Consider the following 27,391-nt stretch of genomic DNA (forward strand, 5'->3'; position numbering starts at 1 on the left):
CTTCATATGTATTCGTGACGATGTGTGATTTGTGTATCGGCTTGCGAGTGTGAATTGCATTGAGATATCCAATGTTTACAAAATGCCCGGGATCTAAGTGATGGAGAAACAGTGATAGATGGGTCGCACGTGGGACACAGTGCGAGTACGATACGGATTCGGGGCCTCGTTTTTGTTCATCGGCCGGGGAGATGGACGCAATGTTGTAAAGTTTTTGTTATTGTCCGCCAACCTCACTTATTTCAACCTTCATCGGCGCCATGTACCGCCACCCCCAGTCTCCTTCTCCCGATTCTGTTTTGCCGCCTTGTTATTGGCCGCCTCCTTGTTGTTCACCGCTACTTCCTGAGTTGTGGGGAAATCCACGTCCCAGTACCTAAATGAGCGGAACAACCTGATCAGCAACGAGTTTGAGAGCAGTTGGGATTCGAAGTGACGTACCCAGGCGGCGTGTTCGGCGGTTTATGAACATGCCGATGCCTCGATACCGCCTGCAGATGCGTGGCGTGGGCGTTACTCTTCTGGTCGTGGGCACAGCCGGCGGAATGTGCGGTGGGCGCGCCGAGTTCGGGGAGGGGCGCGATGGGGCCTGCTGCCTCGTAGAACTGTTATGACAATAAATGAAAGTTCGTTGGTTTTGATGAGATGATGCAGATGAATGATGGTGTATGTCATCAAGAGACCCACTTTGGCACAACACCAATTATCCTGAGCCTGCATCTTCTTCCTTTGTTCTTTATTGCGCACGACTTCCTGATACTTGTACTGCACAGGTGCCGTTCCGGACGTCCGCGGTGGACGCGCAACCACGGTCGTCGTCATCGTTGATGTGGTCGTCATCGCACCAACCCCCATACTCCTCGGCAGTTTCCGCGTCTCGTCATCCGTGATCTCCCTATCACCCTGATCATGCTCGTCGCCGCTCGTGCTTAGCACTTCGATGACGGGGGGTTTGGGCGGTTCGTGTGCCGAGGACGATCGAGCGGCTTCTTTCGAACGTGATAAGGCGTTTTTTGTGGCTTTCTTTCTTGCTCTTTTATCTGTGTCGGATTGCATGGAGGACGGTGTTGCCGGTAACGGGCCTCTGATGGGAGGGGAGGCGTGGCGGGTGGTATGCGATGCCGGGGTGATGCGATGGGAGACGCGGGTGGAGATCGGGGTTTCGGCAATGAGAATATCAACGGCATCGGGTACTGTTTCGCGGGGTCGCTTGAGCGTACTTACGGGTATAGACGTGGGCAGAGCTGTTGGTCGGGATGATGTTGGCATCGTGCTCGATGGTCTTCCCTCTTCGCTTGCTGTTATCGCTGCCTCCTTGTTCGAGGTATTTTGATCGTCCAGCAACCTTGCGGTCTCTAGGTTTCGCGACGGTGGTGGGACGTTCAACTGAAGCTCGTCAGCCGCTCTCACAGCGTCTGACATGGATATTTGCGAGCTGGATGGGGACGAACATCCGAGCAAGTCCGCACCGCGCGGTTTCGGCCGTGTTGCTGGGACTGGGGAGGATGCCGCTTCGACGTCGGATGATGGCTTGTTCAACAAGATTTCCGAAGATGTTGTCCGTCCATTACGTTGAAGCTTCCCTTCGTCATCACCCTCAGACGGCTCATCCATAGAAACCGCATCTGCTTCCTCTCCGACTTCCATAGCGCTCGATGCATTGATTGCCGGATGGTGAACTCCAGGCCCCGTATCCATATCGCCCCAGTCATCATCCATCAAGTTCCCAAAATCAATGTTCATGAACACACTTGGGCCCACATCCCCAGGATCCTTGAAGCCTAGCCCTCTCTCGAAGTCGTACGGAGGAGTTGGATCGACATGCTGGTCGGGTGTCCCGCTTAGTTGGTCTACAGCTGCTGCTGCTCCGAGGGATGGAGTGATGTTTTCCAAATCTGCAGGGACGAAGAGGGTCTCGTCTACATGTGTGGCAACCACTGCGGCCACGACTTGTTCCGGAACGGCATCCGCAGCGGGAATATTTGCCTGGTGCGGAAGGAGCGGTATCCTTCGAAATTTGAGGTTCTCTTTGACCCTGTCGTTCGAGAAAGATGAGAAATCCTGACGGAGGAGTGACATGATACAGCCAGAATGTATCAACGACTGCGCCTTACATCGGTGACCCGTTATTTTTGCATACCATCGTGGACATCTCACTATCTGAGACATACTTGTCGGAACGTCGGCGCTTAGCACGTGGAGTTGCTGCACCAAAACGTCAGGGATCTGGCGGAAAGAGGCGTACAATGGATCTGGTAGCTCACATGTATCCAAATTTTCTGGTTTGTTGCCGTTATGCTCCGGGGTAGCGGCCGGTGCAGCACGAGGAAGTTCTTGTGCGGCTAATGAAGGCCCTGCAGCTCCAGCTGCTGAGCCCCGATTTTCCTTCAACTTCTGTATCGCATGTTGATGCACGATCTCGTTCGCACGCCGCTTCTTTTCGAGCCAATCTTGACCCTTCTTCTCCGACTTTTTCGACATTGCTTCCGCGTCCGCTCGGGCCTTGTCACGTTCGGTCTTCAAACGATCGTATTTACCCTTCAGATGAGTATTTTCTCGGGTTAACCTGCCGGCGGGGGATATCAGCATTCTTTCCAGACTCACAGCCGGAGTATTCTCTCCACCACCTACTTTATGTTTTCGTTCTTTAATTCATTGAGCACATTTCCGGCCGAAGAGTCCGTCGGAAAGAGCTTGGTCACGTCCCCCAGCTCAACCAAACGTTTTCTGCAGAGGCTGTCAACAAGTTGCGACTTTCCCTCAAACTCTGGTGCATCCAGCTCACCTGAGGATCTCAACCTCAACCTGCAGATCCCTCCATTTCGTTTTGTATTTCAGACACTTTCCTTCCGCGGCCGCGCTGTGCTCTCGCTGCACATCCACCCTCTCCTGATATAGTAGAACAAGCTCTTCGATATGGTCCACTGCTCTGGATGCCTGGCTGTCTCGCTCCACTTTGCAGGATGCAAGCTCGCTTCTCAGTGAAAGCACTTCGCTTTCCATCGATATCTTTGCCATTCTAAGTTCTGTAGACGGTGAGCGTTAAAAGGGTGGAATCGAAGACAAGCCTTGCAAAACGAGACCGAAGGGCGGCGACCGGACGACTGACTGTTCAGTTCTTCGTAGTGCAGCATCCATGCAGCTTGCATGTGGCCGTCAAATGTCCCTTGCCCAGGGGCGGACTGAGTTGCTCCGCCCGGCTCAGCGTCTCCATTATCTTGCATCTTGTTTGCACTCGAAGCGAGGTTGCCGATAGCTCAACCACCGGCACTTCTAAAGCTCAACCAGCACAAAACGTCAAGAGATTGCGGAAGTTGTCGTCAGTGGTTTCCGAGGCCCGCGAGCGATGCCGTCCTGCGTAATATAATGGGACCCTGTCACCCTGGGCGTGGGGAAAACGAAGTTCTGACGATCGCAACTGGTCCCGACGGGGGCTATGCAACCTCCATTTACGTGCGCAGTCCCGAATAGACGCCTTATGACCCCCATGTCGACAGCCCCAGACGGTTGACCTCCCCAATTTCAACAATTTCAACTCTCATCTACTGTACTGTACAAAGAGCATCCGGGTCTGTTCTCATAGTTATTTCCATCTGTTATAGGGTGTGCTTTAATCTCGTTGCGCGCACGCTCCCTGCAGCCAACCCAGCTGAAGCTACTTTCTAGCCGTTGCATATCTGCTTTATAGTTAGATTCCTTTATTACACCTCCGAAAAATGGGCAACCTGCAGTCGAGCACCTCTCCGAATTCGTCGGACCCGGGCGGGGCTAGCATTCCGCCTCTAGCCCAGGATTTTCGGCAACAGGCGGATGAGCAAGCCCGTCTGCGAAATTCCTGCTACCAGAGTTCTCAGGAAGCTTGGCGCTCAGGGCAAAAGGACCAAGCAAAGGTCTGGAGTATCAAGGGGAAGGAACATGATCAGCAGATGCGAATCTTGAATGAGCGGGCAGCGGCCGAAGCCTTCGCTGTCAACAATCGCGGCAGAGACTTGTCCGAGATTGACCTGCATGGCCTATCTGTCGACGGAGCGATCGGTGCTGTCAAGCAGCATTTGGGGAAGTGTAGGAAAAACGGCGTGAAGAAGACGGTGGTCATCACAGGTCGCGGGCTGCGTAGTTCCAACGGGGTTGCCAAAATCAAACCTGCGGTGGAAGCACTTCTCAGGGAGGAAAAGCTCCGAGCGACTGAAGACCCGAGAAATCCCGGCTGTATTGTTCTTGAGCTTGATGTGCCGACATCTTCGATCGGGTGGTTCATCGAGAAGGCCTGCGTCATTATGTGACCTGAGTGTGTTTGCTGGGAGATCGAATTTTTTTTTCCGTAAGCTGGGTTTGCCACTGTCGCCGTAGATAAAGGTGATAGCTACTATGTCCTGCACGAGTGGTTAGGGCGGTGAGCAGGCAGGGGCCTATCGATCAGTCTAGCTTCCACCTTGATAAATAAACCATTGCTCTGTGAGCGGCATGTGCTTCACAAATTCACCCCCGAGTTCGTTCTCCCGTCAAGCTCGAGACGGGTCACCACATGGATCATCCATGGATCAGCTAAGGAAGTGTCTCCCGGTCCGGCGACCGCACTGTCGAAATTTGGGAGACCACGCCAGCCATTGGGAATCCATGCAGGGAGATTTCTATCTGTTTCTATCTAACCCCGTTGCTCCTGGAGTCTGAATGCCATCTAATGCGGTTACATCCCTTCCGTTTATCCTGTATATACTAGTCATCAGCGCCCTGAGCGTTGAGATCAATAGGAAATTTCCGTTACAGCAGACGATCATCAGCATCCCTGATTAAAAACAACCGACCCTGGGACGCGTGTTTACCGGCCGCGGATCATCAGCTTCAAACCCACAATCTCAAGGGCGCCCGCCCATGGATTCGCTGGTGTCTTCGTTGTCTGTTTTTGCATCATCGACATCTCATCAGGGACCAATTTCACAAGTTAGATGGTGAGTCCTCCAAGCCCCATATACCGCTAACTTTGAGCCCAAGGAGGCTGAGTGAGAGGTAATGATTGTCCCGTGCGTTTGAGGACTGTGAATGGGCCGCTACATAGCGACCATTTTCCCGGCGGGTGGGAATGATTACCGAACCCACAGGGGTGAAGCGCAAGGGCCTCCCTCGTGAGAAATTCTAACAAGGCGCCATTGCTCCATCTGTTTCCGGAAAGTTTTGAGAGCCCTGATGTTGCCGGAGCGCCGGGTTTGAAAAAGAACGCATACGTACCAGTGAAGGGCAGGGAAAGACACCCGGAATAAGACCTGTAGACGACAACGCATCGACTAAATACCACCGGTTGCACGGTTGGGCCGGAGAGTGCAAGGCGGCTCGGCTCGTAAAACAATACTGCTTTGCCGCACGCACGCAGCGGTTGCTGCTCCATCGCTCGTCAGCAACTCCCAAAATTGTTCTTTCCGACGAACAACCTACAGGCATCTTCCTCGACGCGGGGACGACACGCACAACCAGAACGCTGTTGGAGCGCGGACGTCTTATTACTGTGTTCGGTTCATCGTTCAGCATTTCTTCGCTGCTGGCGTCGGAGGCGTCCCTCCTGCGAACGTGTTTCTGCCACTACCGTCGTCCTGAAGGAATCGGTGAGACGTAAACAAAAAAGCCCATACAAACTCCAAAAGCGAAAGGCTCCACTTCTACACCACTTCGATATGAGCGGGAAGCGGGCTGCCAACAAAGGGGAAAAGGATAAGGAGAAAAAGGACAAGAGCCAAGACACGCCATACTGCTTCGTACCGCATACGGCGTACGTGCCTCCTATCACTGCTATCCGGGACAGGTGGGTGTGCTCATAAATTCGATTTTCGGGGATGTTCCGATCAAAATGCCAAGGCCCGATTTCTCTCATAAATCAACAGAGATCTCCATCTGAGGATACGCCAGCAACCTGAGAGGGCTCGCGCGTCTGTCGGTGGCAATGCTGAAAAAGGTTAGAGTCTAGAATGCGGGTTGTGTGGGGTTTCCTCGCGCAGCATCAGAGAGATTGGATGTTGAGACTAAAATGACATGTTTTTTCTGCCATGTAGGAGAGCGACGTCCATTAGACCCTCCGCCGGTGGTGCATCGTAAGTGGAGTTACGTTGGAAACGATGGCGATTCGTTCAACTCATCAGAGTCCACGTCTTTACTATAGTGGTCATCACAAATCGTCAGACTGGAAAATTGTGCACGTAAGTGGGGGGTGGGGGTCAACACGAATTCCTTTCAGTACATCATTTATGGAGACTCTGCCCATCCTAGTGATTCGCTGTACAATCCATACTACATGTGCTACGCGAGCTTATGGCATGCCGACCGCGACGAAGAAGTGATGGCTCTCAAGCAAGACCGTCACCGTGGCCGGTCTCTTTTGACAGGCACTATTGTCGTTTCCATGGCACGGTTGCGTGATGTCAACAATGTTGATAGCTCGTTCTTTCCGTTCACCGCCATTGGGGTGGCGGTCGAGGGCACTTTCCGGTTGATGTTCACATTGTTTGAGATTAGCGGGTAAGTCGTGAGGGACTTTTTGAAATCCTCGAGTGCTACATAGTCTTACAATTAACTGCTTGGGTCTCTGGTCCAATAGGGGTGCTGTGCATTGTCGCGGGAGGGTTTACTCTGAGAGTTTCGTCGTATACGGCAGGGGATTCCCGGGACTGGGAGGTATGTTGTTTGGTGAAGCGCCTCGTGGGTAGCCAGCGTACTTATAAGCTATAAAAAACATCTTTCCCCAATCATTATAGAGAGCACCCCGCTTTGCCGTGCACTGGCTGAGCAAGGAGTCCGCATTCGTCTGCGGAATGAATCGAAACTGCGGAGGTATTGCGGGACGGCCGTTTATTCTATCATTTCGAACATGCAGGCATTGACACGGACTCCCCAATCGGTTTTTGCAGGAAAGCACTCAAGCGCAAACCGTCCGTGGAGGCTGCAGGGCCCGAATCTTCCCTAGGTGGTGAAGCATCATCTGGGCCACCTTCCAAGAAGACGGCCCCAAGTAAGAAAGTGATTGATCCCAATACCATACCTCCACCGAGGGCACCGAGGTTTGCAAAGGCTCGGGCACGCGTGACAGCCTCACCAGTGATGGGGGACCACGAAAGGCCAGGAAGTGCACGAAGGAGTTCAACAAGCGTGAGCGAGGCTTCTCATAGCGTGTTCAGTTTTCCGGAAAGCAGGAGTGATGGTCCCAGTCGGCTTGCATCAACGCGAATCCTGGGGCGAACAGACGATCAGGTGTCCGACGACTTCTTAACTGTTCCGCAGCCCACTTCGCGAGAAAGGAGAGCCTCTGATTCCGCGGCTGATTCCGTTGGCGGTCCGAACCAACCGTCAAGCAAAGCCTCGGCGCGTATCTCGATTGACAGCTTGATAACCAACGACGTGAGCCCGGCACCCCGGCGAGCTACCGTCGCCTCATTTGGTGACGGCATACCTCCCCCGCTGGGCAACTTCGATCCTACCGCCAGGCACCCGGCGGATGAAGGGCGTACTGTGTCAAGCATACAAGCGATGGTGGATGGTCGTCAATCATCATCGCACCATTATGCCGCACATGAACATGATATCCACCCTCGCGACCGCGGACATGGAGACCACAACACTTACGGTCATGGGCATGGTTCTCAGCATCCTGCAACGCAGAGGACAGATGGCTATCGCCCGAGCCAGGCGCCTGCTCATCCCCTGCAAGGAGCCTCTGATGGGGTTTACGAGCACCCTGTCGATCGACACCCGGCAGAGCACCATTCTCATGGACATCATGAATATCAACCGGCACAGCATCATCAACCTCCTCAGCTACTTCCACCCACATCGGCAGTCCCGCATGTGCCGCCAGCACACGCGCATCGCGGCACCTTTGGTACCGAAGGACAAACTGATGAGCAGAGGTACCATCGGGACTCCCGTACATACTGGCAGGATGGCGTACCACCTCCGTATCACGGTCCTTACAGTCACAGGTCACCTTTGGAAGCTGATGGCGCGTATGCGCATCATCATCAAGCCCCACTCCCACCTCGATCACCGCCGCGACATTACGAACCGCGTTCCCGGACGGCTTCCGTCACTCCTTGGGGCCAGCCGGGCGCGGAACCAGAGTATTACCAACGCCGTCGGAGTTCATACTCGCGAGAGCCCGCACACCATACCCATGGCCCTTATGGAGCTGAATACTCGCATAGACCACCGTCCATCTCCCACCACTCCGCCAGCAATGCCCCACAGACATATGGGGGCCATCACAGTCATTACCATCACGATTCATACGGCCCTCCCCAGCCTCCCCAGCCTTCCTATCGACCGTCATCCCACGGCATGGAGCCGCATTCGTCTTACTACGCACAGCCGCCCCACCACGACCCCTACGCGAATCATGGCTATTACAAAACATCACAACCACCACAACCACCACAACCACACATCGCGCCAGGACAGCCCTCGCACCCTTACCCGCCGGTGATGTCATCCAGTGCCTACGATCGGCAGCACTACGCGCGACAGCAGGACGGACACCCGTCCTCGCCACCCATTCATGTCGCGCCACCCCCGCCGGGCCATTACGACGGCCCGCCTACCGCTCAATATACCCCGCCCGTGCATCCCATCGGATACCCGGGCTACCCGCCTCCACCGGCACAGCAGCCATCACGCGGTGACCGCCGCTCGCCGTATGGCCATTCATACCATTGAGGGACGGGCCTTTTCCCGTGGACCTCTTTTGGGTTTTGCTTGGTATACGAACAATCATAGATGGCGAGTGGCCGCCTTTCTTTGCCCTATTCCCTTTTCGTGTGCCCTATTTCTTGGACGTTATTTTGCTAGGAGTCGGGCTCAACGCGGATGCTGGGTGTTGGCCCGTCCCTCCCCTGCCCTAGCACCTTTACGCGTTACCCGACTTGGCGAGTTCGCCTTTTCCCACACCATTTTTGTTAATCTTCCCCAAAGGCGAGCCTCCACTACTCCCAATTTTGTTCTATCGGCTGGGGCTTTGTAAGATCCCAATCAACAGTCTCTTGAGACGCTTGAAGTTTTTTTCAAAGAGATTCCTTCTTGTTCCTTGATACCAGTATACATTTCCTTGATACCTGTGTACATACATTTGATGGAGGTTTGGGAGCATTCGAAATTCCGTCCATAGCGTATGGGAGGTCAGAACTGGAGAACACGCGGAGATTCCCGGGTGGCTGTGTAACCCAAAATCGCGCTGGCGCTCCAACCTTCCTATGTCTCATTGCTCACAAGCTGGGAAGAATCTCACCCATTACGCCAGTGGCTCTCAATCGTCGACAAAATGGTTAGTATACCTCACCCACAGCATACCCGGACAGCGCAGGCGACGGCGGCAGGGACGGCAGGACGACAGATCGAACGAATGTGCGAAGATTCGATGGATGGATGGCTGGGGATGGATGGATGGACGAATGGTGGAATGGCTCTTGGAGGGGAACTACCATCGGCATCTGGTAGTCGGACGTAGGAGCGACACCGGAGAGATGAACGGAGGAATGAATGCAGGCTGCGGTTGGGCGCCCGAAAGGGCGCTGGAAGCGAAAGTCGACTTCATTCTAGCGAATTGCATGCGAGACCGCTGCCCGGACTTTCACAACGACGTCGGAACAGTGGGGCGGTGCACTATGGGAGAAGGGGAGGGCTCGAGGGCTGGGATGGACGTTGGATATTACGAAGGGCTAGCCACACTGTCGGATCCAGGGGAGAAACCGCCGTGTCGCGCCATTTACCGACATGGGGAATGAACTCTGTTTGGCAGTGCTTTAGTTGGGCATTCGGCTAACCAACATATGCACTCATTTTAGACCGAAGAAGCCGGCAAAACCCAAAATGTCATGAGGGCTCTCCACCTGGAGAAGCTCTGCCTTAACATCTGTGTCGGCGAGTCTGGAGACAAGCTTACCCGTGCCGCCAAGGTGCTTGAGCAGCTGACCGGTCAACAGCCCGTCTACTCGAAGGCTCGTTACACCGTCCGTACCTTCGGTATCCGTCGTAACGAAAAGATTGCCGTCCACTGCACCGTCCGTGGACCCAAGGCCGAGGAGATTCTCGAGCGTGGATTGAAGGTTCTCGAGTACGAGCTCAGGGCCCGTAACTTCTCGCAAACCGGAAACTTCGGATTCGGTATCCAGGAGCACATCGACCTGGGTATCAAGTACGACCCTTCCATCGGTATTTACGGAATGGACTTTTACGTCGTCATGGGTCGCCCCGGTCTCCGTATCTCGCGGAAGAAGCACAAGGCTGGCCGTGTCGGTGCGCCTCACAGGGTCAACAAGGAGGAGACCATCAACTGGTTCAAGAAGCGCGTAAGTACTTGTTGCCTATCGTAATGCTGAATGTTTATGCTGCATGGATGACGGACTTCTTATATGCCGTTTTCTGCTCCTCATACAGTTCGACGGTATCGTTCTCAACAAGTAGATTACTCCGTGCACGATAGAGCGTGGGGGGAAAATACTTGTGTGGGGTGTAATATAAACTACAAAATCCACTTTTTGCATTCCTCCTGGTCCCATGCCGGAGCACTTGTCGATCGTTGCGATATCGGTGGAGGGTCGTCGCGCCGTTCTCAGATCGTCGAGCCATCGCTGCTGGCAAGCTGGACTATACGACGTCCAGTGCTGCCGGTCTGCTGTAGGCGCGGGCTCGCACCGTTCTTCTCTTTTGAGACCCTCCTCCTGCCTTGTCGGTCGCCACATTCTCATTACAGCCACCGCGTTCGTCCCGCACCTGCTTTGCCATGGCTGATTATCTGGGTTTGGATGGTGGCTGCATACGGTGTACATGATTCAGTACATCGGGCTGGAGCTGCTATACCGGGTGTTTCTGGAGACGTTGGCCGGGGTGACCTGGCCATCAATGTGGTATATAGCTTTCATACCACTCATCCACTGCACATAGCATATCCGAACGAGTGGGTCTTCTGCGAAATCTCTGTTCACAGGCATATCCAAAACCTATGTACAAGCTGCTCTCACTTGGAATTCAGTACAGGTTCTGCAATTGGGGAAAGGCGGTGTAAGCCATCCAATCGTGTGTGAGGCTTCCTTCAATTCTCTCAAACCTTCAGTACATACTGCCTTCTTCATGATCCGCAAGAACTCTTCCTGGTTGATCTCACCATCACCGTCCCGATCAGCCTCATCTATCATCTCCTGTAGCTCCTCGTCCGTAAGACTCTCTCCGAGTTCTTTGGCGACTCGTCGCAGGTTCTTGAAAGAGATCCGGCCCGTATCGTCATCGTCGAACAAGCGGAAGGCTTTGATGATTTCCTCTCGTGTGTCTTTCTCCGACTACTCAGGCGTGTTTTCGGTGAGATCAACTTCGATATGAGAATCCCATTTTGCGATTACAACCGCCCATACCATCTTGACACTCATCAACTCCAAAAAGTCATTGAAATCAATAACCCCACTCCCACTCCGATCCACCTCGCCAATCATCCGCTTCAGCTCCTCCTTCTTGGGCTCAAACCCCAGCGCGCGCATCGCCACCTTCAGCTCCTTTGTGTCGATCGTGCCGCTGCCATCGGTGTCAAACAGGTCAAAAGCTTCGCGAATCTCTTGCTTCTGGTCCGCGGTGAGGGTGTGCGTGGGTTGGGAGGCGGATTTTGAGGAGGTGGGGTTGGGTCCGCGTTTGGACGAGGTGAGGGTTGCTTTGGGGCGGTGGGATGTTGTTGCCTGGAGGAGTGAAGGGGGGATCAGATATCTATCTGAGGGTTCGCTAGGGGGTGCTATTCGGCGGTGAACGCTTACCATTCTGCTCAGACGTGCTGGTACTGCTCAGGGTGGTTTTGTGGATATCGAAGCCTCGAATGCGTTTCCTCACGAATGCTCTGTTCAGGAGCTTTCGGACAAACGCGTGGCGTGAAAAGGCGTGGAAGGGGCAACTCGTACAGTACTGTATGTACACTGTACTTGCGCACCACCTGTTCTACCTTCGCGATTTTCAATCAAAATTGCACATAAGCTCTGGACGAGGAGCGTCAGGAGCGTAGTCCTCTAGATCTAGATTTGGAATCGAAATTCAATGGACGACGGAGGAGTGTGTCTTCAGAATGACTTTCACAGATATGGCTCATGATGCGGAGTTAGCCAGTCTTGTTTGCAAAGATGCGCAGTATACGGAAAGAGATATCCTCAACGCGGGTGTCTGTTCCCCCAGAGCATTCGAACAGGGGCAGCGAGCGGGATGAGGTGGTTGGCGTTGGGGTTAGGAAGTTGGAGGGTGTTGACGGCGTGGTGGAGTGTGGAGGGGGTGGAGCCAGCGTCGACAAGCGTGTTGGCGTGAAAAGTCTAGGGTCGGCAGCCCAAAGTCCAGCAAATGCGAAGGCAAAGACGTCTAGATATCTCGCGGTCCCCCTCCGACGGCGAAAAAAACCGCAAGCTAAGTCGGTTGAGCCTGGGCGGGAGTCCCGGATTCGCTAAGAAGAGGAGGGTCACGCGGAGGGGAGACAACGACCAAACAAGCCCTAATATGTTCAAGTTGAGAGGTACTCAATTGTACGTGTAAAGCAAAACGATTGTTCAGTAAACAACAACGGATATCCAAATATAAGGGGATTAGGCTATGCGACCAAAGTCCGGTAGCAGCGGAACAGAAAGGGAAAATGAAAAAGAAAGAGGATGCACTGTTCTAGAGCGCTACCAATGGTGTCTACCTGCTAGTATAAAAAGCTACGCCGGATGTTATGTTCAGTAAGAACTCGGTATCGGTCTAAAATGTCGATGGGGCGATGATCGCCGGAAAGGCATAATTGCGTCGGCACCCACAAGGGGACAAAATCCCGCGCGGCGCAGGTTCCGAATCCCTGAAACCATATCGCACCTAAAAGAAGGCAGCGACGGACGCAGCAACCGCACCAACAGCAACGAGCATCTTAGCGGCGACGGAGGAAGCGGCGGAGACGACAGGAGGCTCGGACGGGGTCGGTTCGGGAGAAACGGTGGGCAGCGGCTCGATGGGAGTGTATGAGATGGGGTTCTCCGGGTCGACGGTGGGCAAATCGGTCGGGATAGGCGCATCGGTCGGGATGTCCGTAGGGGTGTCAGATGGGATAGGTTCGAGCGTGGGGGTATCGATAGGAGTGTCCGTAGGCAAATCGGTAGGGACAGGCGGGACAGGGATCTCAGTAGGAACATCTGTAGGCGTGTCGGTCGGGACGGGGACGTCCGTAGGGATATCAGTGGGGACGTCCGTGGGCGTATCGGTCGGGACGGGGACGTCGGTAGGGTTCTCGGTAGGAATATCCGTCGGCGTGTCGGTGGGGATGGGGACGTCCGTAGGAACGTCGGTGGGCAGGTCCGTCGGGATGGGGACATCCGTAGGAACGTCGGTGGGCAGGTCCGTCGGGATGGGGACATCCGTAGGAACGTCGGTAGGAATATCGGTAGGAATATCGGTGGGGATAGGTTCCAGAGTAGGAACAGGCTCACACGGCGCGGTGACCGTCACATAGACCGTCGTGGTCACCTTCTCGTCCTCGCAGTCGTCGTCATCGGAGTCCGAGTCATCGTCCGAGCAATCGTCGTCATCGTAGTGATGCTTCTTCTTATGCTTCTTCTCCTTACCGTTGTACTCGTTGATGTCAGTGGATGCCACTTCGGTGGGGAAAGCGCCGTCGATCGGAGCGATGTCGGTGCTATCGGGGGCGACGGTGGTGTGGGCTGCGACCAACGTGCTGGAGGCCAGCAAAACGGCGGCGGAGTAAGTGCGGACGCGCATTTCGAGGAATATCGAACTTTTTTGGGCAAATGGGCAATGGAAGGAGGTGAATTCAATTGCTGGCGGGATAGAGGCCGACCTTATATAAAACGAAGTGGGACAGTCAGCTAGCTAGCTCTTTTTCCTGACCGGTGGATTACTGATGACGGAGGCTGCTCTTTTGTCGCCGAGGAGCGATTGACGCAAGACGCACACACACGCACACACAGGACACATTCACAATATATGATATATAGGAAAACTCTCCCATGGTGCGCTCCAATTGGACGGTCACTGGAAGTCCTTCCTGCATAGCCGGGCACAGTGTGCGATGGAGAGGGTTGCGGGATGGCGGTGGATTGGGGGATGGATCGCTATCACGGCTGTGATCTGGGTTCTGTACGCGGACATGGCGGTACGCTATGACACCACGCACACGCGGATACCACCAATACGCGTGAGGTGGAGAAGGAGAGCCCGGTCGCCGATCATCCGAACGTTCAAAGAGCCCCTAGAGCTAGAGCCCGGGTCACCATTTTGACTACGGACGAGTGCTGGAGAGACCTTTGCGTGGTGCAACCGCGGCTCGCATACAGTACATACGTCCGGCGGGAAACACTCGGAAAACCTTGAAAAAGATCGACGGTGATGATGAACGCGCGAAAAAGATGAACTCCGTCAAAGGGAACGCCTCCTTATTAGATGCCTCTTTTGCCTCAAGCCTCCGAGGCCCTCTGCGTCGATCAGAGCAGAGGGAGTCCGCATGAGAAAGTAAATGCCAGTGCATCGACTTAAATGCCGCACAGGAAACACCTTATTCACATAGTGACTACGTTTAATAGGACAAAAGCACATACTGTATATACATACATACATAGCACCATCGAACACAGACGCGAAAGAAAAGAAATCGGATGACCCTCTCGAGTTTTTTGAAAGAGTTATTTCCAGACACGGTCTCCCGCTTTTATATTCTATGGGTTACGCTTCTCCCGAATTCCGAGATCTGTGCCGAACAGGAGCTCAAATGCGTCGTCGAATTGCGGCAAGTCGCACTCAAAGTGGATTGCATATCGTCGAAAGACGGCCTCGCATGGTTCCCCAGGGTATCTCGGACGTCAACCCGTAGTTGGTGCACATTATTGCATGTGGAATGAAGCCCCTGATGCATCAACAGCCAGCGCGCTGGGATGCACAACACAGGAAACTGCCCTACGTCCAGCGGTCCCCGGCTGGTTTCCCAAGCGATTGTATCAGCGACTTCTTCCAGAAGTCGAACAATGTGCATCATGATATCGATTGAAGGTGCCGCACGGCAAAGGCCCTCCCACAGCCGCAATACGGAAGACTTGGTGGACCACACGCCATTTGGGCTCTGTAGAATCCGGACTATTTCCATTTCCATATCTCGCCGCTCGCCGAGCATCAAAAAAATTCGCTCAAGTTCAGGTACGCGAAAGTATTCTCGACGTCGATGGCCCAGTCCGCAACCGCTTCGTGTAGATATACCGAAGCAAACGGCGAAGAAGGCCGGGCTCGCCGCTGCTGATTTTGGCGGACTACCTGGTGTACGCGGGGCTAGTCATCATCGGCGGCATGTTGTTCGTTGTCAAAGTCGGCGAGGCTTGCAAAGTAGCCCGATGCGGCACGCAGAATCGACATATGAAGATGCACGTGGCAACCGTCGCTGAAGACGATTTCGGTGTCGGACGTTGAGCTGTTGTTGAGAAAATGCTCAATACCGGGGAATGTTCGATCCTCGAGGTTTAGAAACGAAATCAGTTTGAAGCATCACTGTGGGGGATGTTTTCCCTCCTCGTATATATATATCCTCTTGCTCCCTGACCGGCTCTTGCGTGTTCCAGTGCTTCATCAGGCTCAGGTGCCGGAGTGTCCCAAGTTGTTGACGGCTCAGCACCCCAACCTGAATCTGAACCCCATCTGTCTGACATTGTTACCACGTACTTTTTGCGTGTTTCTTTTCGAGAAAAACTACACTCTTTTTGACTTTGAAAGAGATATTTTTCCGAATTCACATTCGGGCACTGTGGATTGTGGGATGCCAAAAGCACTGACAGGAGACGCGCTGTCGAATTTTCGACCTTCACTTGCAGGTTTCTGGCCTCGTTACTGCTCCTGGCACCGTTGATTCTCAACTGCCAACTTCAACAGAACTCTGTAGCGCAGGTCGATGGACAGCCGCTTGAAATAAGGATTCAGGTGAGGTTGCTTTGGCCTTGATAGACGTCGGAAAAGACTTCGGTCATTCGATAGTGCTCGGCGAGGTACAGTACAACACTTGGATCCGCTTGTCTCCCGGAGCCGATTTAAGAAATCCCAGGCACTCATTGTGGAACACTTGACGGCATGGTACGGCGGGCGAGTTCTTCATTCCAACCAGTTAGTCCTCGATGCTGTCCCAAGTTTTCCCATGTGCTAGGATGCCTTCCTTTGCCGCTTCATGAATCCGAGTGGCTTGTAAGGTACTCGGAAATGGAACACAAACCGAGAAACCCCTTGACGTTCAAGGTCGACATCTTAACATCCACGCTGTATACCATATCGAGGAACAGTACGAAATCCGTCTCCTTCAGACCTTGGAGCTGTATCTCATTCGACGGGTGTGTCTGCCGCCAGAATGTATTCAGGATGACCGCGAAACATTGTGCTTTCACAATCTCAGATGGTAGTAAGAGACGACGCTCGGTGTGAGATCTGACATAGATTAATGCAAAAACCGCTACTTACCCTTGACTGGTTATGGTGAAAGTGAAGCCGAGGCTAGGATCGTGCCTCTCTACAAACATGTGCCTATAGCCCAGCGCTTCTATATATGAACTGCGTTTCCATATATGACACGCTATCCAAAGTGGAGCTTAAATCGGATCTGTTGTAAACCGATGCTAACGCCTCCACTGTAGAGTTCCGGGTAAGCGTTTTGCTGTGGCCCAGCGGGTAGTTCATAACAGGATCACACGTACGACGGTTTTTGGACGACCGAAAGCCCAAAGAGGTGGGCGAGCGAAGCGAGCGTACCTCAGTTCGGCTGCACACAGTGGGAAGTGCTGAGAATGGTTTCAAATCTGCAGCGAGCGCGAGCGCTCCGGCCCTAGTTCCCCTGCCGTCACCCACAGCATACGGCGGCGGTCATTGGGAGAAGAAACCCTCCGAGTCACGATCTGCGGGTAGAGCTTAACCTTGCTGGCCAATACAATGTGAGATCGGAATGAAAGTGAGCTGAGTTTCAAGAAACACCAGGTGAGGCTGGTCAGCTAGGCATCGGACGAGCTCTTCTTGACAAGGAGAGCGAGAGGGGTTGAGGGGTCGAATTTCGCATGTCTCGAAAGAACGAACGCGCATGACATAAGCCGACGCGCGTCCGTTCTTCCAAGTTCAAACGCGAGCGCCAAGTTCAACCAACTTTCGTGGGACCTTCCTGCTCTTCCCCACCATCCCAATACCGCCCCCCCCGTCCTACCCACCAAACCATGCCACGCATAAAAAACCCACCATGCCGGGCATCCGGCAACGGCGTGGTCGTCACCATCGCGTCGGGCCACTACCCCAACGAGATTCCCGGCGGCGGCGCGCCCGTCGTGGTGAAGCGCGTCGAGGGCGTTCTATCTCTGAGCTGTGAGTCCGTGGTGCCGTTGTGCAGATGGGGTTCAGGATAGAAAGAGTTAGCATCGGGACTGATTCTTTGTCGTAGCGGAAATCAGATTCGCGCGGCTCATGTCGACAGGTCTTGCCAGTGGGTCGGGAAATGAGGCACACGGTACGCAGAGTTCTATACCACGCTCATCTCGTTCGTAACCCCCGCCCCTGAGAAGTCACTCACCACCCCACCCCCCAGGCCCAAACGACACTCCGATCCCAACCCAACTCGGCGCACACCCGTCATTCTCATCCGCGCGCAGGCCGTCGCTCGCTTCGTCAGCAGCAGATGCAGAGGGTGACCAGACTGAAGACAGTAGGAGGCGACATCTTCCCGTTATGCATTCGCCGCAGCCGCAGAGGCTCATTTCGAGGGCTGCGGAGGGGATACGGCATGTAAGTTGGGATGCACGAAGAGAAAGAGGGGCAAGGGGGGGAAGCTGGGGGGTAAAGGTGCAGCGCAGCTGACTGGATCTTGCCCACCCGGCTAGTTTCCGGTACCTGTCCTTGTGAGACGTTCCTAACCCCCTTTTCCGTCCTACCTCAGAACACAGCCAGCGTCCTCGCAACCCCGTCCAAGAAGCGGAAACCACACCCGACAAGTTGGAGTGAGAAGGTAATCGTGGGTGGGGGGGGGGGGGGGGTTTCTTTCATACTTTTCCGTGTTGGGAGGGCCAACGCACCATTTCGCATCTACTCCGATGCTCACACATCCTTACAGATTCCCAGATCACCCTCCCAGCGCGCCCCCGCGTCAACAGCAGCCACGGGCCTGCACGCAAAACCGAAACACGTCTACTGGCAGCCCCCTGCCGCCGTCCGGCTCCCGCGGCCACATCCAAGTACGCCCATCACCAGTATCGCCGCCCCCGACCGCGCCTGCGATTGATAATGTGACTGCAGCGGCTGTTCGGCTGGGGTCTTGATTTTGGGGCCGAACGGGGGACGGGCGAGCGTTGGCGAGGGGGAGGGGGAGGGGGGAAGGACGGGCGGGTACGGGACGGCGTTGGTTGGTTATATGCACAGTGAGCGCGGAAGTCAAAGGGGGGAATGGCACGACCGGACTGCTTTCTAGCACTTTTTGGAGCTTTCGTGTGCTTAGATACCGCAAGGGAAACGTGCATGACGGGACTTTGGCATGTGGTAAAGTCAGATCCGATATATGCTAGACGTGTTGAAACGTAGTCATACAACTTGCATAAAGGCACGGAACAAAATCAATAAGTTAAGCGAAAACAAAAAAGTGTGCGTGCTGGAGGTTGTAGGGTGGAGAGCGGGAGGGGAGGCGGGAAGTACACGAAACGAATGTCGAATGCATTGTAAATATCGACTCGACCACTCATTTCCCGCACTGTATAGACCAGTTTGGGGGCCCGCCCCACCGACTCGACTCGTAACCGCGGCGGGATTCGTATTTGGGCGAATGCAAAATGCAAATCTTCCGACTCGTCTCTATGTGCTGCTGGTAGTGCTCGTGCCCGAATCCAGGATAGTCGTCTGGCTGGACTGCTTGTCAATATCGGAGAGCATGAGGTTGTCCACTGCGAAAAACCCACAAAATCAACTTCAGGTTACACCACCCACAGGTTACAAAAAAAACATACAATCACATCCCGCCCATACCTTGATCCAAAAGCTCCTCATCTTCTTCTTCTTCTTCTTCTTCCTCCTCCTCCGCCCCACTCTCCTCTTCCTTGTCACCACCCGATCCCTTCTCACCCTCCGCTTTCTCCCCACCCTTCCCACGTTTCGCCCCGATCCACTTGAACCCACCACTCCACAGCGAATCGACAAACTCACGCCCGACGACCGCGGCAGTGACCTGCACGGCCTCTTTTTCTTTCAGCACGAACGACCGCGTGAACCCAGTTTCAAAGTAGTCGACGAGATAGTCGTCGGCGAGGATCAGTTCGCGGAAGGTCGAGAGGGTCAGGCGCATGGGGATGTCAAGGGCGGGTGTTGTTGTTGGTGGTGGTGGGTGAGCTGCTTCTGCAGGTGGTGATGTGACCGCCGCGTCCCCGCCCTCCGAGTTGGACGCCGGCGACCCCGCCGCGGCATTCGCGTTAGCACTGATCCCAAACGCACGATTCATGAACCCGCTCACAGCGCCCAAATGCCGATCACCCTCCTCCCTCCTCAACAAAAACAAAAGACTCTCCGAAAACTGTATAACCTCATCCTTCACCAGCGTCCCGTCCCTATCTCCGTCATGCATCTCGAAAAAGAGATTCAGGCGGGTCATCATGTCGCTGTAGATCAATTGCCCAAGGCCGGTGACGAGGTCCTGGAAGTTGATTGCACCGTCGTTGTCCGTGTCGAAGGACTTGCGGTACAGCTTGGTGAGGAAGGAGGAGCCGACGATGGGTTTGAGTGTCTCCATGGCGCCCAATCTGCTGGCTTGCTCGTCCGCGTCTTTTTTGGTGTTGGCCCATTCGGAGAGGCGGCCGAGGTACATGACCCACTGGTCGAAATCCAACCTGTCAGTGGCTTTCTTCGGCTGGTTACTGTTGTTGTTATCGTTTTTGGAGCCGTAGTACTGCACGCTGTAGTACTCGTCGCAGAGGAAGAGAAGCTCTTCTTTGTTGAAGCGGGAGGTGTGGTTGAGGTTGCGGATGATGCTGCGTTTGGCGTAGAGGTCCAGGCTGTGCACGACTTTCAGCTGCAGACTTTTGCGAAGGTCGGTGATGAGGTCGTGGTTGACGCTTTGGAATTCGCGGTAGGCTGTCTGTGAATAGTTGCACGTTAGCGTGCCCTCTACCCCTTCTTGAGCGTGAGGAATTCCAAAGTATTCTTACCAAGATAAGCTGATTGAACCGCGTTATTGTCCTCCGCGCCTTCTGCTCATCAGCCTGCACAACGTCCCCGAGCGTCGCAAAGTACGCCTTCAACACGTTCCTGCATCCAAAACCATCGTCAGCTCAGTCACAGCTACGGGAGTCGAACTCTTCCCCGCACACATCCGTATCCGCAAAAGCACTCACATCAACTCCCCATCATCCTTAACCTTCATGATCGCATCCCCATTGATCTTCAGAATGGCCAAGCTACGAGGAAACAAACCGCCCCAATTCAATCATCTGCCCCTTCAATTCAAACCATTCGCTATCAAGTCAACCGTCCTATGAGACGTACCCTATTTGGAAAAACACCTAAAACAAACCCACAAAGGGTCAGTAAAACATCCCCCCCCCCCCCCCCCCCAACCCTCCTCTCACACACCCAGCCGTACCTTAGGCCCCTCCATAAAAAAACAATCAATAATCCTCAATGCATACGGCAACGAGATCGAGTTGATGTACAGGCTCAGGAACCAGGGGAGGCAGGCCACCGAGAGCTGGATCTCGTACTTTTTGAAGTGTTCCGACATGAGGGGCATGTATTTCGTTACCTACAGGGGACAGGTTAGATGGGAGGAGGGAAGGGGGGAGGGAGGGGGGACGCTTACGAGGCTTTCAAAGACGTTGTTGTCGACGACGGCGCCGACCATGTTTGTGCTGTTCGCATGTCAAGGTTGTCAGCCCTCCGACCCACCCTAATCATCAACCCCCATCACGACCACATCAAGGCTGTACCTGTAATACCCCGGCAACAATCCTACACACCCCGCACCAAAAAGCCCAGTCAATTATCGTTCCATGCCCCAAGTACACACACTATGCCTTCGCCAGGACTCACGTTCACACAAGATAGTCAAGACCCAAAACGCCTGCTCCTCCGTCAAATAGATCAACAACACGCTCACGACGATGTTCATCGCTTGGCAGTAGCCGATTTCGGGTTCGTGCCACGAAAACGCCTATCGAAATGCTTTTGTGTTAACGTCCATCCCCGAACCCCCATGTGGGTTTTGTGGATTTAAGGGGTACGTACGTAGAGCACACGCCGCAGGGCGTTGATGCCTTCCTCGTTTTGGTAGCCGCTGTATTCGGGGAGACTCCTGCAGCCCCCCAAAAAAACCGGTCAGCAGCTGTGCGTTCGGGGACATGACTAATGAAAGGGGTGATGTTACCGGTTGAGATCCTTCTCAATCTCCTCCATCGACAGTGACATTTCGCCTTCGTGGTCCTTGTGGAGTTGTTCGTAGTAGCCTGGGTGCATGTATCTGAACAAATGAAATCGAATGTAAGTTTTGGGGAAGATGGGGTTCGTGGAGAGAGGGGGGCACGGTTACCTTTTGTACATGGCGCCTGAACATACTTCCCATATCTCGCCTGTGGATGGGACATTGGTCAGACAGCGATGATCAGAAATAGAGCTCGCCGATGCACGTACCTCTCAAGGTGTTGGGCAGTCCTATCCTGACCAACTTGATGAAAGTCGGTAACCGCACCAGTGTCAAATTCCTTCCGAACTCTGCCCGGGGGGCGCATCCAAGATCAGCCCGCCCATTTCGTGGACCACACGCAGTCGCACGACCATCAGAACCACATCAAAGTCCAGTACGCACCTCTAAAATACGCCACCCAATACCTCAACTTATTCTTCTCACTCGCCTTCTTCCCGTCCACATACCCATACTTCAACCCCAACCCACCGACCGCAATCTCCTTCCCATTCAACAGCTCCTCGCTCGCACACGACGCCAGGAACGGTTTCAGCTGTTTCATCAGCGTGACGTGCTGCTGTAACCGGTCTTTGAGGGTTAGGCAGAGTTTATCCGCCGACGCGCGGTCGGATGTCATTTGGAAGATCAGTTTCAATTGGTGGCGGACGGTGATCGCGATAGTCGAGACTTGGGAGTTGATCTTCTCGACGCGCATGATGGCGTAGAAGGGGAGGACGAGGTAACATTGATACCTCGCCGCGGAGATGAAGCAGAGGTATGTATCGGAGAGGTACATGCGACCGCTGAAAGAGGATTTGGTTCCGGAGATCTGAGTGATTGCCGACACTTCCTCCATGAGCGTCTCGGTGGAGGGCAGGGAGAACAGGGTTTGAAAGCGGGTGTTGCGTTTGGCTTCTTCGAAGTTTTGTTTCAAGGGGCGGCCGATGGGGCCAAGGCCTTTTATGGTTGTGGGAGCGGTTTGAGGGCCGGTGGAGGTGCCCGGGGCGAAGGAGAGGCCGGGGGCGGGGTCGGTGGAGGTGTTTTTAAGGAGCTTTTGCATGGCAATATTTGTTAGGTGCTCTAGAAGGTCGAAGGTCTCGTCTCGGTGGAACAGATTTGAGAAGACGTGCTGTTGAGTGGGGGGTTTAGCAGGGGCGCTCTTGTTTTCTTATGGTAGCTTCCACGCTGTTTCTCACCTCCGCCTTGTTCCTAAGCTTAATCCGAATCGCGTCATTGACAACCCCCCGTTTCGACTTGTCCTTGGCAAGCTCTTCGATATCCTTCAACTCTATGACCACTTTTGTTTCCACGCCGAACACGAAAGAGTAGAAGTACAGATGCGATACTCCAATGTACATCCAGCCTTGGTTCATCAACTTCTTATGATAAGAGCAACTGTAGACTGCGGAATATGGGAGGGCAATAAGTGTGCGAAGCAGCGAGCAGAAGGACGTCGTCCTTCATTTCCAAGACATACAATTGACCAATCGCTCTTCCTCCGAGATGTGAAAGATCTGCCGCCATGAGCGTGCAGCTGCCCGGAATTTCGCGTCCGCGGACTTTTCATCTGTGTCTTTGTCTTGAATCACATCCCTGTCAGCGCTACTTCCCTGTCAATGGTTATCTGAACTCGCAAGGGCCTCCCACCTCCACTTGTAACAAGTGACTGGAACTTTGATATAGCGAACGCTTCCTTGTCCGCCATATCCTCCAATTCCGTTACACCAGGCATCAGGTTCTCTGCGCAACCGAAGAAGCAAATAACGAATGAGTCCCATCAACAAACATCAACCATTGATCCATTCACCCATGGCCATCATCCATCAACCGTCAACACCATCAACCATCTCATCAACCATCCACCATCCATCCACCGTAAACAATAAGCATCACTGGCGCTTACAATAAGAGCGGCCGTTCGCCATCGCTCACGATAGAAAACGACCGTCCTTTGTCGCTCACATTACTGCTCGCGTCGCCCGCTAAAATCGCGCGTGCGGCGCGGGAGTTGCTCCACTCGCGGACGCCTTCGCTCTCCTACGGCTCGTCTGCCTCAAGTAACCGTGCATCTCGCTTCGCCGTCCGCGTTCGGCCACTTGCTCGGTCGCCCCGCTCGCCGCAATTCCTCCTTCCTCATCGCTCGGTCAGAAACGCACCCTGAATCCAAGCCCAGTCCTTTTCGGTTGCTTTCAGCGTATCGCCTGTCTTCATGGGCGGGTTGAGTCAGCGGCGCATCATCAACAACGGTCCCTCCAAGCCTCCCAGCAACTGAACAGACCGCAACGAGATGCCCTTGTTCGGGCCCCTCAGCACTTCTCAGTACTATCCTGAACGGCGGTTGCTTTGTGTCCAGCCTTCAGGGGTGGGGGAAGATGGTCAACCGAGTCAGTCTGCTGTTTTTGTGGCGGGAATCCCCAACGCGTGCGAAGGCGAAGGTCTACATCACAACTTACACATTCTGCAACGTCGTCCAGAAAGACTTCATGACGGTGCCCTCCTGGGTCTTTAGCTTTTGTAGTAAGAAGAGCTCATCCTCCTGTTCGTGGGGCGGTGGGAAAGGAACGGTCAATGTCTGCCCAACCAGATAGGGGGCCTGGGGGGGTCGCGGGTGTGGATGGGGTTTCGATACCTTCAAGTTCTCCCAGTAGGAGGAGATATCAACGGGGGCTGGTATGCAGAGCATTCTGAGCCCGCACCGAAGGAGAGTGCAATATATATATATAGAAGTGTAAGGTAGAGACCGGTTGGGTCGAAGACAGGAGCAAGCTGGGGAAGGTGGAGGACGGGACGCGAAGGGGGTTGGGGAGGGTTGCCCAGCTGACAGCCAGAGCGAGATGACACAGCTGGATTCTTATTATTTTAACAGAAACCAGCACCCCCTCCCCCCCCAAGCACAGGCCCCCCCAGCCAACAATGTGGTCCTCAGCAGCCCTCTACACAAACCCCTCCTCCTCGCTCTCACCTTCCCTCCTCGCTTCGCCCGCCTCCCCCGAAAAAAACATAAACGCCCTCATCCGCTCCCACTTTGCCGCCCACAACCCTAACGCGATTCTCGCCCTCTTCTCCCAAGCCCCCTCGCAGCCAACATCCTCCCTCTACTGCATCCGCCCCACCCGCGCCCTCCTCACCAGCATCCTCTCCCACTGCGCAACAGATGCGAGTGAAGTGATACTATCGATTGGATCCGCGTCGGGGTTGTTGGAGTATCTGCTGCAGTGGTTGGCGGATGAGACGGGTGCGGGGGTGGGGGTTAGGGGCGTGGATGTCGCGCGGACGAACGTGTTTTTGGATGAGGGGACAGAGGACGGCGAGAGGGGGTTTGTGTGGTTGCCGAGTGGGAAGCCTTCTGATGAACGCTTCACATCCACAACCGTCCTGTTCACATCCTATCTGCGGCGACCCTCCATCTTACTCGATTACATGAGCGCATGTCCCGTTGCGCACACGATTATCACTGTGGGACCCATCTCAGAAGACCCGGGTAGTATTGATGACAATGTGAAGCGGGGGTTGGAAGGGTGGGGCAGCGTTGTGTGGGTGGGAAAGCCGGAGGGGTTGCAGGATTGGGAGAGAATGAGTGTTTGGAGGAGGAGAAGGGGTATTACAGTAATAAGGGGATTGGGATGCATTTGAGGAGCATGTGGGATGCATGGGCTTTCACACCTTCCAGTTGCTATTCTAAAGGTCGGAGCAGCAGCCATTAGGAATGATTAGTAAAATGTGCGGAAGATGTCATTTGTACATTAAGATTGGGACTTGGGTATCATAAGGGCAACGGTGTCCAATTTCAATGATAAGCTCGCTCTGCGCGTGCACACAGCCCCCCCCCCCCCCCCCCTCCCCCATCCTCTTTCACGCGTTCCCCGTCGAATAAGCGAATTCGTCGGGAGTCATCGCCATTTCCAATCGGCCGCCGTCATCAACACGCCACGGAAACCACAAAGGTTCTCGTATAAAGAGCTGCCCCTTCCCACCTCCTTCTTCGCCCAGCAACACCCCCCCAAAACTTACTGACTCAAACGAGGCTTGCCGTCTCACAGCCCACCCCTTTCTTTTTTACACACACACAACTTCGATACTGAGAGAAACACACAAAACACAAACGGCATGGACCGTCAGTCGGCGTACTCCAACACCCCAACCGACGGCGGCGAACCCTCTGTGCCCCTGTCACGCGAGGAGGACACAGCCCGCCCAGCAGCCCGCCCCGCAACACCCACCCGTCCTCGCTCGCCCGCCATGTACAGGTTCAGACCCTACGCCGGGTTGCGCCAGCGGATGGTCGATTTCGTGATGGGCGCTAGGTGGGAGGCGGAGAGCAGTGCGCGTGCGGGTTCTGCAGAGGAGGACGGGGACGCGGGAAGGGAGGTGGAGAGGGAGGTTGTTGCTAGCGCGGCTGGGGTGGGGGTGCCGCCAACACCACCCTCCGAGCCCGTCGTCGCAGACGCAGACGGAGAACGCTTGGAATCGTCCCAAGCACAGCAATCTAGTGAAGAGTCTGATCCGGCACGCACCACCAGGACTTCCACACCCTCCGACCCCCCCTTCCGCTTCTCCCTCTTCTTCAACGGCGACGGCGGCCGGATCGTCTTCTTTGTACCCACTCGATTCGAGGAGTCGTTAAGGAACGATACCGCAGGAAATGTCGATGAAACAGAACATCTAAATCTCACTAACGCGGGTGATGCTGGTGGCGCCGCTACCGCAAGGAATAGGACGAGGAACGGGGGAAGGGTCGACATGGAGTTGTTTCTACAATCCTTGCAACAGATATTCGAACAAGCCTTGCTCCCCACCACCACCCCACACACCCAGGGCCACCCGCCCGCCGCCCCCTCCGTCATCCACAGCCTCCCGCTCATCACGCCCACACCCAAACGCTTGCAGAAACATCCTGTTTGCATCATCTGCCAGGAAAACTTCTCCCTCCACTCATCATCGCATGAGCATCAGCAGCCGTTGCCCTCGCCGCCACCTTCCCCACCACCACCCCCCGTGGACGTCTCCCCTCCCTCGAATCAAAAATCCGACGCTGATACCCGGATCACACGTCTCCCCTGCTACCACTACTACCACCGTTCCTGCATCACCCAATGGCTCGAAACGAGCGGGACCTGCCCGACGTGCCGGTACGAGTTCATGACGGAGAACGAGGAGTATAACCAAGTAGTTGAGCGGCGCATGAAGGGCTGGAGGGTGGGAGAGGGAGCGGAGACGGATGATGAGGGTGACGGGGTTGGGGGTGTGGATTGAATCACCGGTGGTCTGAGCCTTAGGGAGGGTAGAGCGGGAGTTGGCGTTTTTGGAGGAGCATTGCATTGGTAGTTTGTCATTTGTCGCCTTTGCGGGTCAGTGTATATAGTGTTGGTCGTGCGTGATCCTGCCAATTTTTCTTTTGGTACTCGCGACAGGGTTCTCGGTAGCTTTTTTGTGCCCCCTCATCGTCGCGCCTTCTAGCACAGCATTCAGTCTCATAGCATTTTGGTTACCATCATTGGCAGAGGGAATGAAAATTTGGCGAATATACCCATTACAACGTGTTCGTCTGTGTTCTCGCGAGATAGTCGCGTTGCAAGGTTCCACTGGCCGGATGTCCGGAAAAGATGGCGGTGCATCAGACCCCCCCTTTCCTCCCCTTTCCATTTGGTGTTACCCACGAGCCTTCAAAGCCCCGTTAACGTCCCTTCACCCTCACCCACTTCTCACGAGGCAACACGTGGTTTCGCCTTCTCCGACGTGTGTTTTCGTACACGTAGGGCGGGCGTCGTCGGAGTCCCTGAAGTAGGCGGTTGCCAAGCGAGTGATGGTACGTACAGTACTTATATACAACCCCTGACATCCGACAGCTCCTGAGAACGACATGACCCTCCCCTGCTCCCCCGCTTCCCTCTCCTGCCGCGTGGATCTCAGTGTCCCCAAACAGTGGATCCCGTTCTCGGAACACCCCCGTCGTTCGGGATGCTGAACGCGTCGGTG

At 54.5% G+C, this 27,391-nt stretch overlaps 11 protein-coding genes across 11 annotated transcripts; 7 read left to right on the plus strand and 4 right to left on the minus strand.

The window, feature by feature from the left end:
• Window positions 1-106: 106 nt before the first annotated feature.
• On the minus strand, window positions 107-3,157 carry EV422DRAFT_4545 (DNA repair protein endonuclease SAE2/CtIP C-terminus-domain-containing protein). The gene is made up of 7 exons (XM_053067241.1): window positions 2,786-3,157; window positions 2,632-2,727; window positions 2,265-2,566; window positions 2,115-2,205; window positions 688-2,035; window positions 442-605; window positions 107-376 (listed from the first exon to the last, which is right to left on the minus strand). The coding sequence occupies exons 1-7, from the start codon at window positions 3,016-3,018 to the stop codon at window positions 250-252; spliced, it is 2,361 nt and encodes a 786-aa protein (XP_052929879.1). The 5' UTR covers window positions 3,019-3,157; the 3' UTR covers window positions 107-249.
• Window positions 3,158-3,514: 357 nt separating this feature from the next.
• EV422DRAFT_510914 (DUF1771-domain-containing protein) lies at window positions 3,515-4,660 on the plus strand. Its single transcript, XM_053068966.1, has 2 exons — window positions 3,515-3,569; window positions 3,641-4,660. The coding sequence occupies exon 2, from the start codon at window positions 3,717-3,719 to the stop codon at window positions 4,281-4,283; it is 567 nt and encodes a 188-aa protein (XP_052929880.1). The 5' UTR covers window positions 3,515-3,569; window positions 3,641-3,716; the 3' UTR covers window positions 4,284-4,660.
• A 1,620-nt stretch (window positions 4,661-6,280) lies between these two features.
• On the plus strand, window positions 6,281-6,949 carry EV422DRAFT_490949 (velvet factor-domain-containing protein; the record flags this gene model as incomplete). The annotated part of the gene is made up of 3 exons (XM_053067496.1): window positions 6,281-6,504; window positions 6,584-6,660; window positions 6,741-6,949. 3 exons carry the CDS (start codon window positions 6,281-6,283, stop codon window positions 6,947-6,949), a joined length of 510 nt encoding a protein of 169 aa, XP_052929881.1.
• Window positions 6,950-9,239: 2,290 nt separating this feature from the next.
• Window positions 9,240-10,517, plus strand: EV422DRAFT_510918 (ribosomal protein L5 domain-containing protein). The gene is made up of 3 exons (XM_053068967.1): window positions 9,240-9,295; window positions 9,816-10,319; window positions 10,408-10,517. The coding sequence occupies exons 1-3, from the start codon at window positions 9,293-9,295 to the stop codon at window positions 10,432-10,434; spliced, it is 534 nt and encodes a 177-aa protein (XP_052929882.1). The 5' UTR covers window positions 9,240-9,292; the 3' UTR covers window positions 10,435-10,517.
• On the minus strand, window positions 10,518-11,763 carry EV422DRAFT_510921 (uncharacterized protein). The gene is made up of 3 exons (XM_053068968.1): window positions 11,379-11,763; window positions 11,091-11,306; window positions 10,518-11,010 (listed from the first exon to the last, which is right to left on the minus strand). Exons 1-3 carry the CDS (start codon window positions 11,499-11,501, stop codon window positions 10,999-11,001), a joined length of 351 nt encoding a protein of 116 aa, XP_052929883.1. The 5' UTR covers window positions 11,502-11,763; the 3' UTR covers window positions 10,518-10,998.
• An 877-nt stretch (window positions 11,764-12,640) lies between these two features.
• EV422DRAFT_4826 (uncharacterized protein) lies at window positions 12,641-13,997 on the minus strand. Its single transcript, XM_053067327.1, has one exon. It carries the CDS (start codon window positions 13,735-13,737, stop codon window positions 12,841-12,843), a length of 897 nt encoding a protein of 298 aa, XP_052929884.1. The 5' UTR covers window positions 13,738-13,997; the 3' UTR covers window positions 12,641-12,840.
• A 50-nt stretch (window positions 13,998-14,047) lies between these two features.
• On the plus strand, window positions 14,048-15,432 carry EV422DRAFT_502414 (uncharacterized protein; the record flags this gene model as incomplete). The annotated part of the gene is made up of 5 exons (XM_053068266.1): window positions 14,048-14,131; window positions 14,595-14,822; window positions 14,894-14,998; window positions 15,022-15,165; window positions 15,220-15,432. The coding sequence occupies 5 exons, from the start codon at window positions 14,048-14,050 to the stop codon at window positions 15,430-15,432; spliced, it is 774 nt and encodes a 257-aa protein (XP_052929885.1).
• A 1,608-nt stretch (window positions 15,433-17,040) lies between these two features.
• Window positions 17,041-18,336, plus strand: EV422DRAFT_510926 (uncharacterized protein). Its single transcript, XM_053068969.1, has 6 exons — window positions 17,041-17,069; window positions 17,121-17,349; window positions 17,426-17,491; window positions 17,570-17,766; window positions 17,918-17,986; window positions 18,092-18,336. The coding sequence occupies exons 1-6, from the start codon at window positions 17,052-17,054 to the stop codon at window positions 18,257-18,259; spliced, it is 747 nt and encodes a 248-aa protein (XP_052929886.1). The 5' UTR covers window positions 17,041-17,051; the 3' UTR covers window positions 18,260-18,336.
• A 640-nt stretch (window positions 18,337-18,976) lies between these two features.
• EV422DRAFT_491213 (rab-GTPase-TBC domain-containing protein) lies at window positions 18,977-23,626 on the minus strand (the record flags this gene model as incomplete). The annotated part of the gene is made up of 16 exons (XM_053067513.1): window positions 18,977-20,095; window positions 20,166-20,265; window positions 20,352-20,414; window positions 20,586-20,758; window positions 20,816-20,864; window positions 20,943-20,964; window positions 21,046-21,166; window positions 21,241-21,307; window positions 21,380-21,472; window positions 21,542-21,581; window positions 21,643-21,723; window positions 21,818-22,544; window positions 22,612-22,712; window positions 22,893-22,994; window positions 23,063-23,155; window positions 23,572-23,626. 16 exons carry the CDS (start codon window positions 23,624-23,626, stop codon window positions 18,977-18,979), a joined length of 3,006 nt encoding a protein of 1,001 aa, XP_052929887.1.
• A 614-nt stretch (window positions 23,627-24,240) lies between these two features.
• Window positions 24,241-25,214, plus strand: EV422DRAFT_510940 (uncharacterized protein). The gene has a single exon (XM_053068970.1). It carries the CDS (start codon window positions 24,329-24,331, stop codon window positions 25,046-25,048), a length of 720 nt encoding a protein of 239 aa, XP_052929888.1. The 5' UTR covers window positions 24,241-24,328; the 3' UTR covers window positions 25,049-25,214.
• A 54-nt stretch (window positions 25,215-25,268) lies between these two features.
• EV422DRAFT_510941 (uncharacterized protein) lies at window positions 25,269-26,953 on the plus strand. The gene has a single exon (XM_053068971.1). The coding sequence runs from the start codon at window positions 25,523-25,525 to the stop codon at window positions 26,666-26,668; it is 1,146 nt and encodes a 381-aa protein (XP_052929889.1). The 5' UTR covers window positions 25,269-25,522; the 3' UTR covers window positions 26,669-26,953.
• Window positions 26,954-27,391: the final 438 nt, after the last annotated feature.

This window comes from Fimicolochytrium jonesii, assembly GCF_025526975.1.
Source record: "Fimicolochytrium jonesii strain JEL569 chromosome Unknown EV422scaffold_1, whole genome shotgun sequence".
NCBI classification, from domain to species: Eukaryota; Fungi; Chytridiomycota; class Chytridiomycetes; order Spizellomycetales; family Powellomycetaceae; genus Fimicolochytrium; species Fimicolochytrium jonesii.

Coding starts and splice junctions, on each gene's coding strand:
- EV422DRAFT_510940 (XM_053068970.1), top strand. CDS start 24,329: ATGTGGTCCTCAGCAGCCCTCTACACAAACCCCTCCTCCTCGCTCTCA.
- EV422DRAFT_510921 (XM_053068968.1), bottom strand. CDS start 11,501: ATGCGCGCGCTGGGGTTTGAGCCCAAGAAGGAGGAGCTGAAGCGGATG. Junction 11,307..11,378: donor AGTTGATGAGTGTCAAGATG/GTATGGGCGGTT, acceptor ACGCCTGAGTAG/TCGGAGAAAGACACACGAGA.
- EV422DRAFT_510914 (XM_053068966.1), top strand. CDS start 3,717: ATGGGCAACCTGCAGTCGAGCACCTCTCCGAATTCGTCGGACCCGGGC.
- EV422DRAFT_4545 (XM_053067241.1), bottom strand. CDS start 3,018: ATGGCAAAGATATCGATGGAAAGCGAAGTGCTTTCACTGAGAAGCGAG. Junction 606..687: donor ATAATTGGTGTTGTGCCAAA/GTGGGTCTCTTG, acceptor TTGTCATAACAG/TTCTACGAGGCAGCAGGCCC. Junction 377..441: donor CCGCCGAACACGCCGCCTGG/GTACGTCACTTC, acceptor CCGCTCATTTAG/GTACTGGGACGTGGATTTCC.
- EV422DRAFT_510918 (XM_053068967.1), top strand. Junction 10,320..10,407: donor TCAACTGGTTCAAGAAGCGC/GTAAGTACTTGT, acceptor CTCCTCATACAG/TTCGACGGTATCGTTCTCAA.
- EV422DRAFT_510941 (XM_053068971.1), top strand. CDS start 25,523: ATGGACCGTCAGTCGGCGTACTCCAACACCCCAACCGACGGCGGCGAA.
- EV422DRAFT_510926 (XM_053068969.1), top strand. Junction 17,350..17,425: donor GGGCGTTCTATCTCTGAGCT/GTGAGTCCGTGG, acceptor TCTTTGTCGTAG/CGGAAATCAGATTCGCGCGG. Junction 17,492..17,569: donor GTCGGGAAATGAGGCACACG/GTACGCAGAGTT, acceptor CCCACCCCCCAG/GCCCAAACGACACTCCGATC.
- EV422DRAFT_4826 (XM_053067327.1), bottom strand. CDS start 13,737: ATGCGCGTCCGCACTTACTCCGCCGCCGTTTTGCTGGCCTCCAGCACG.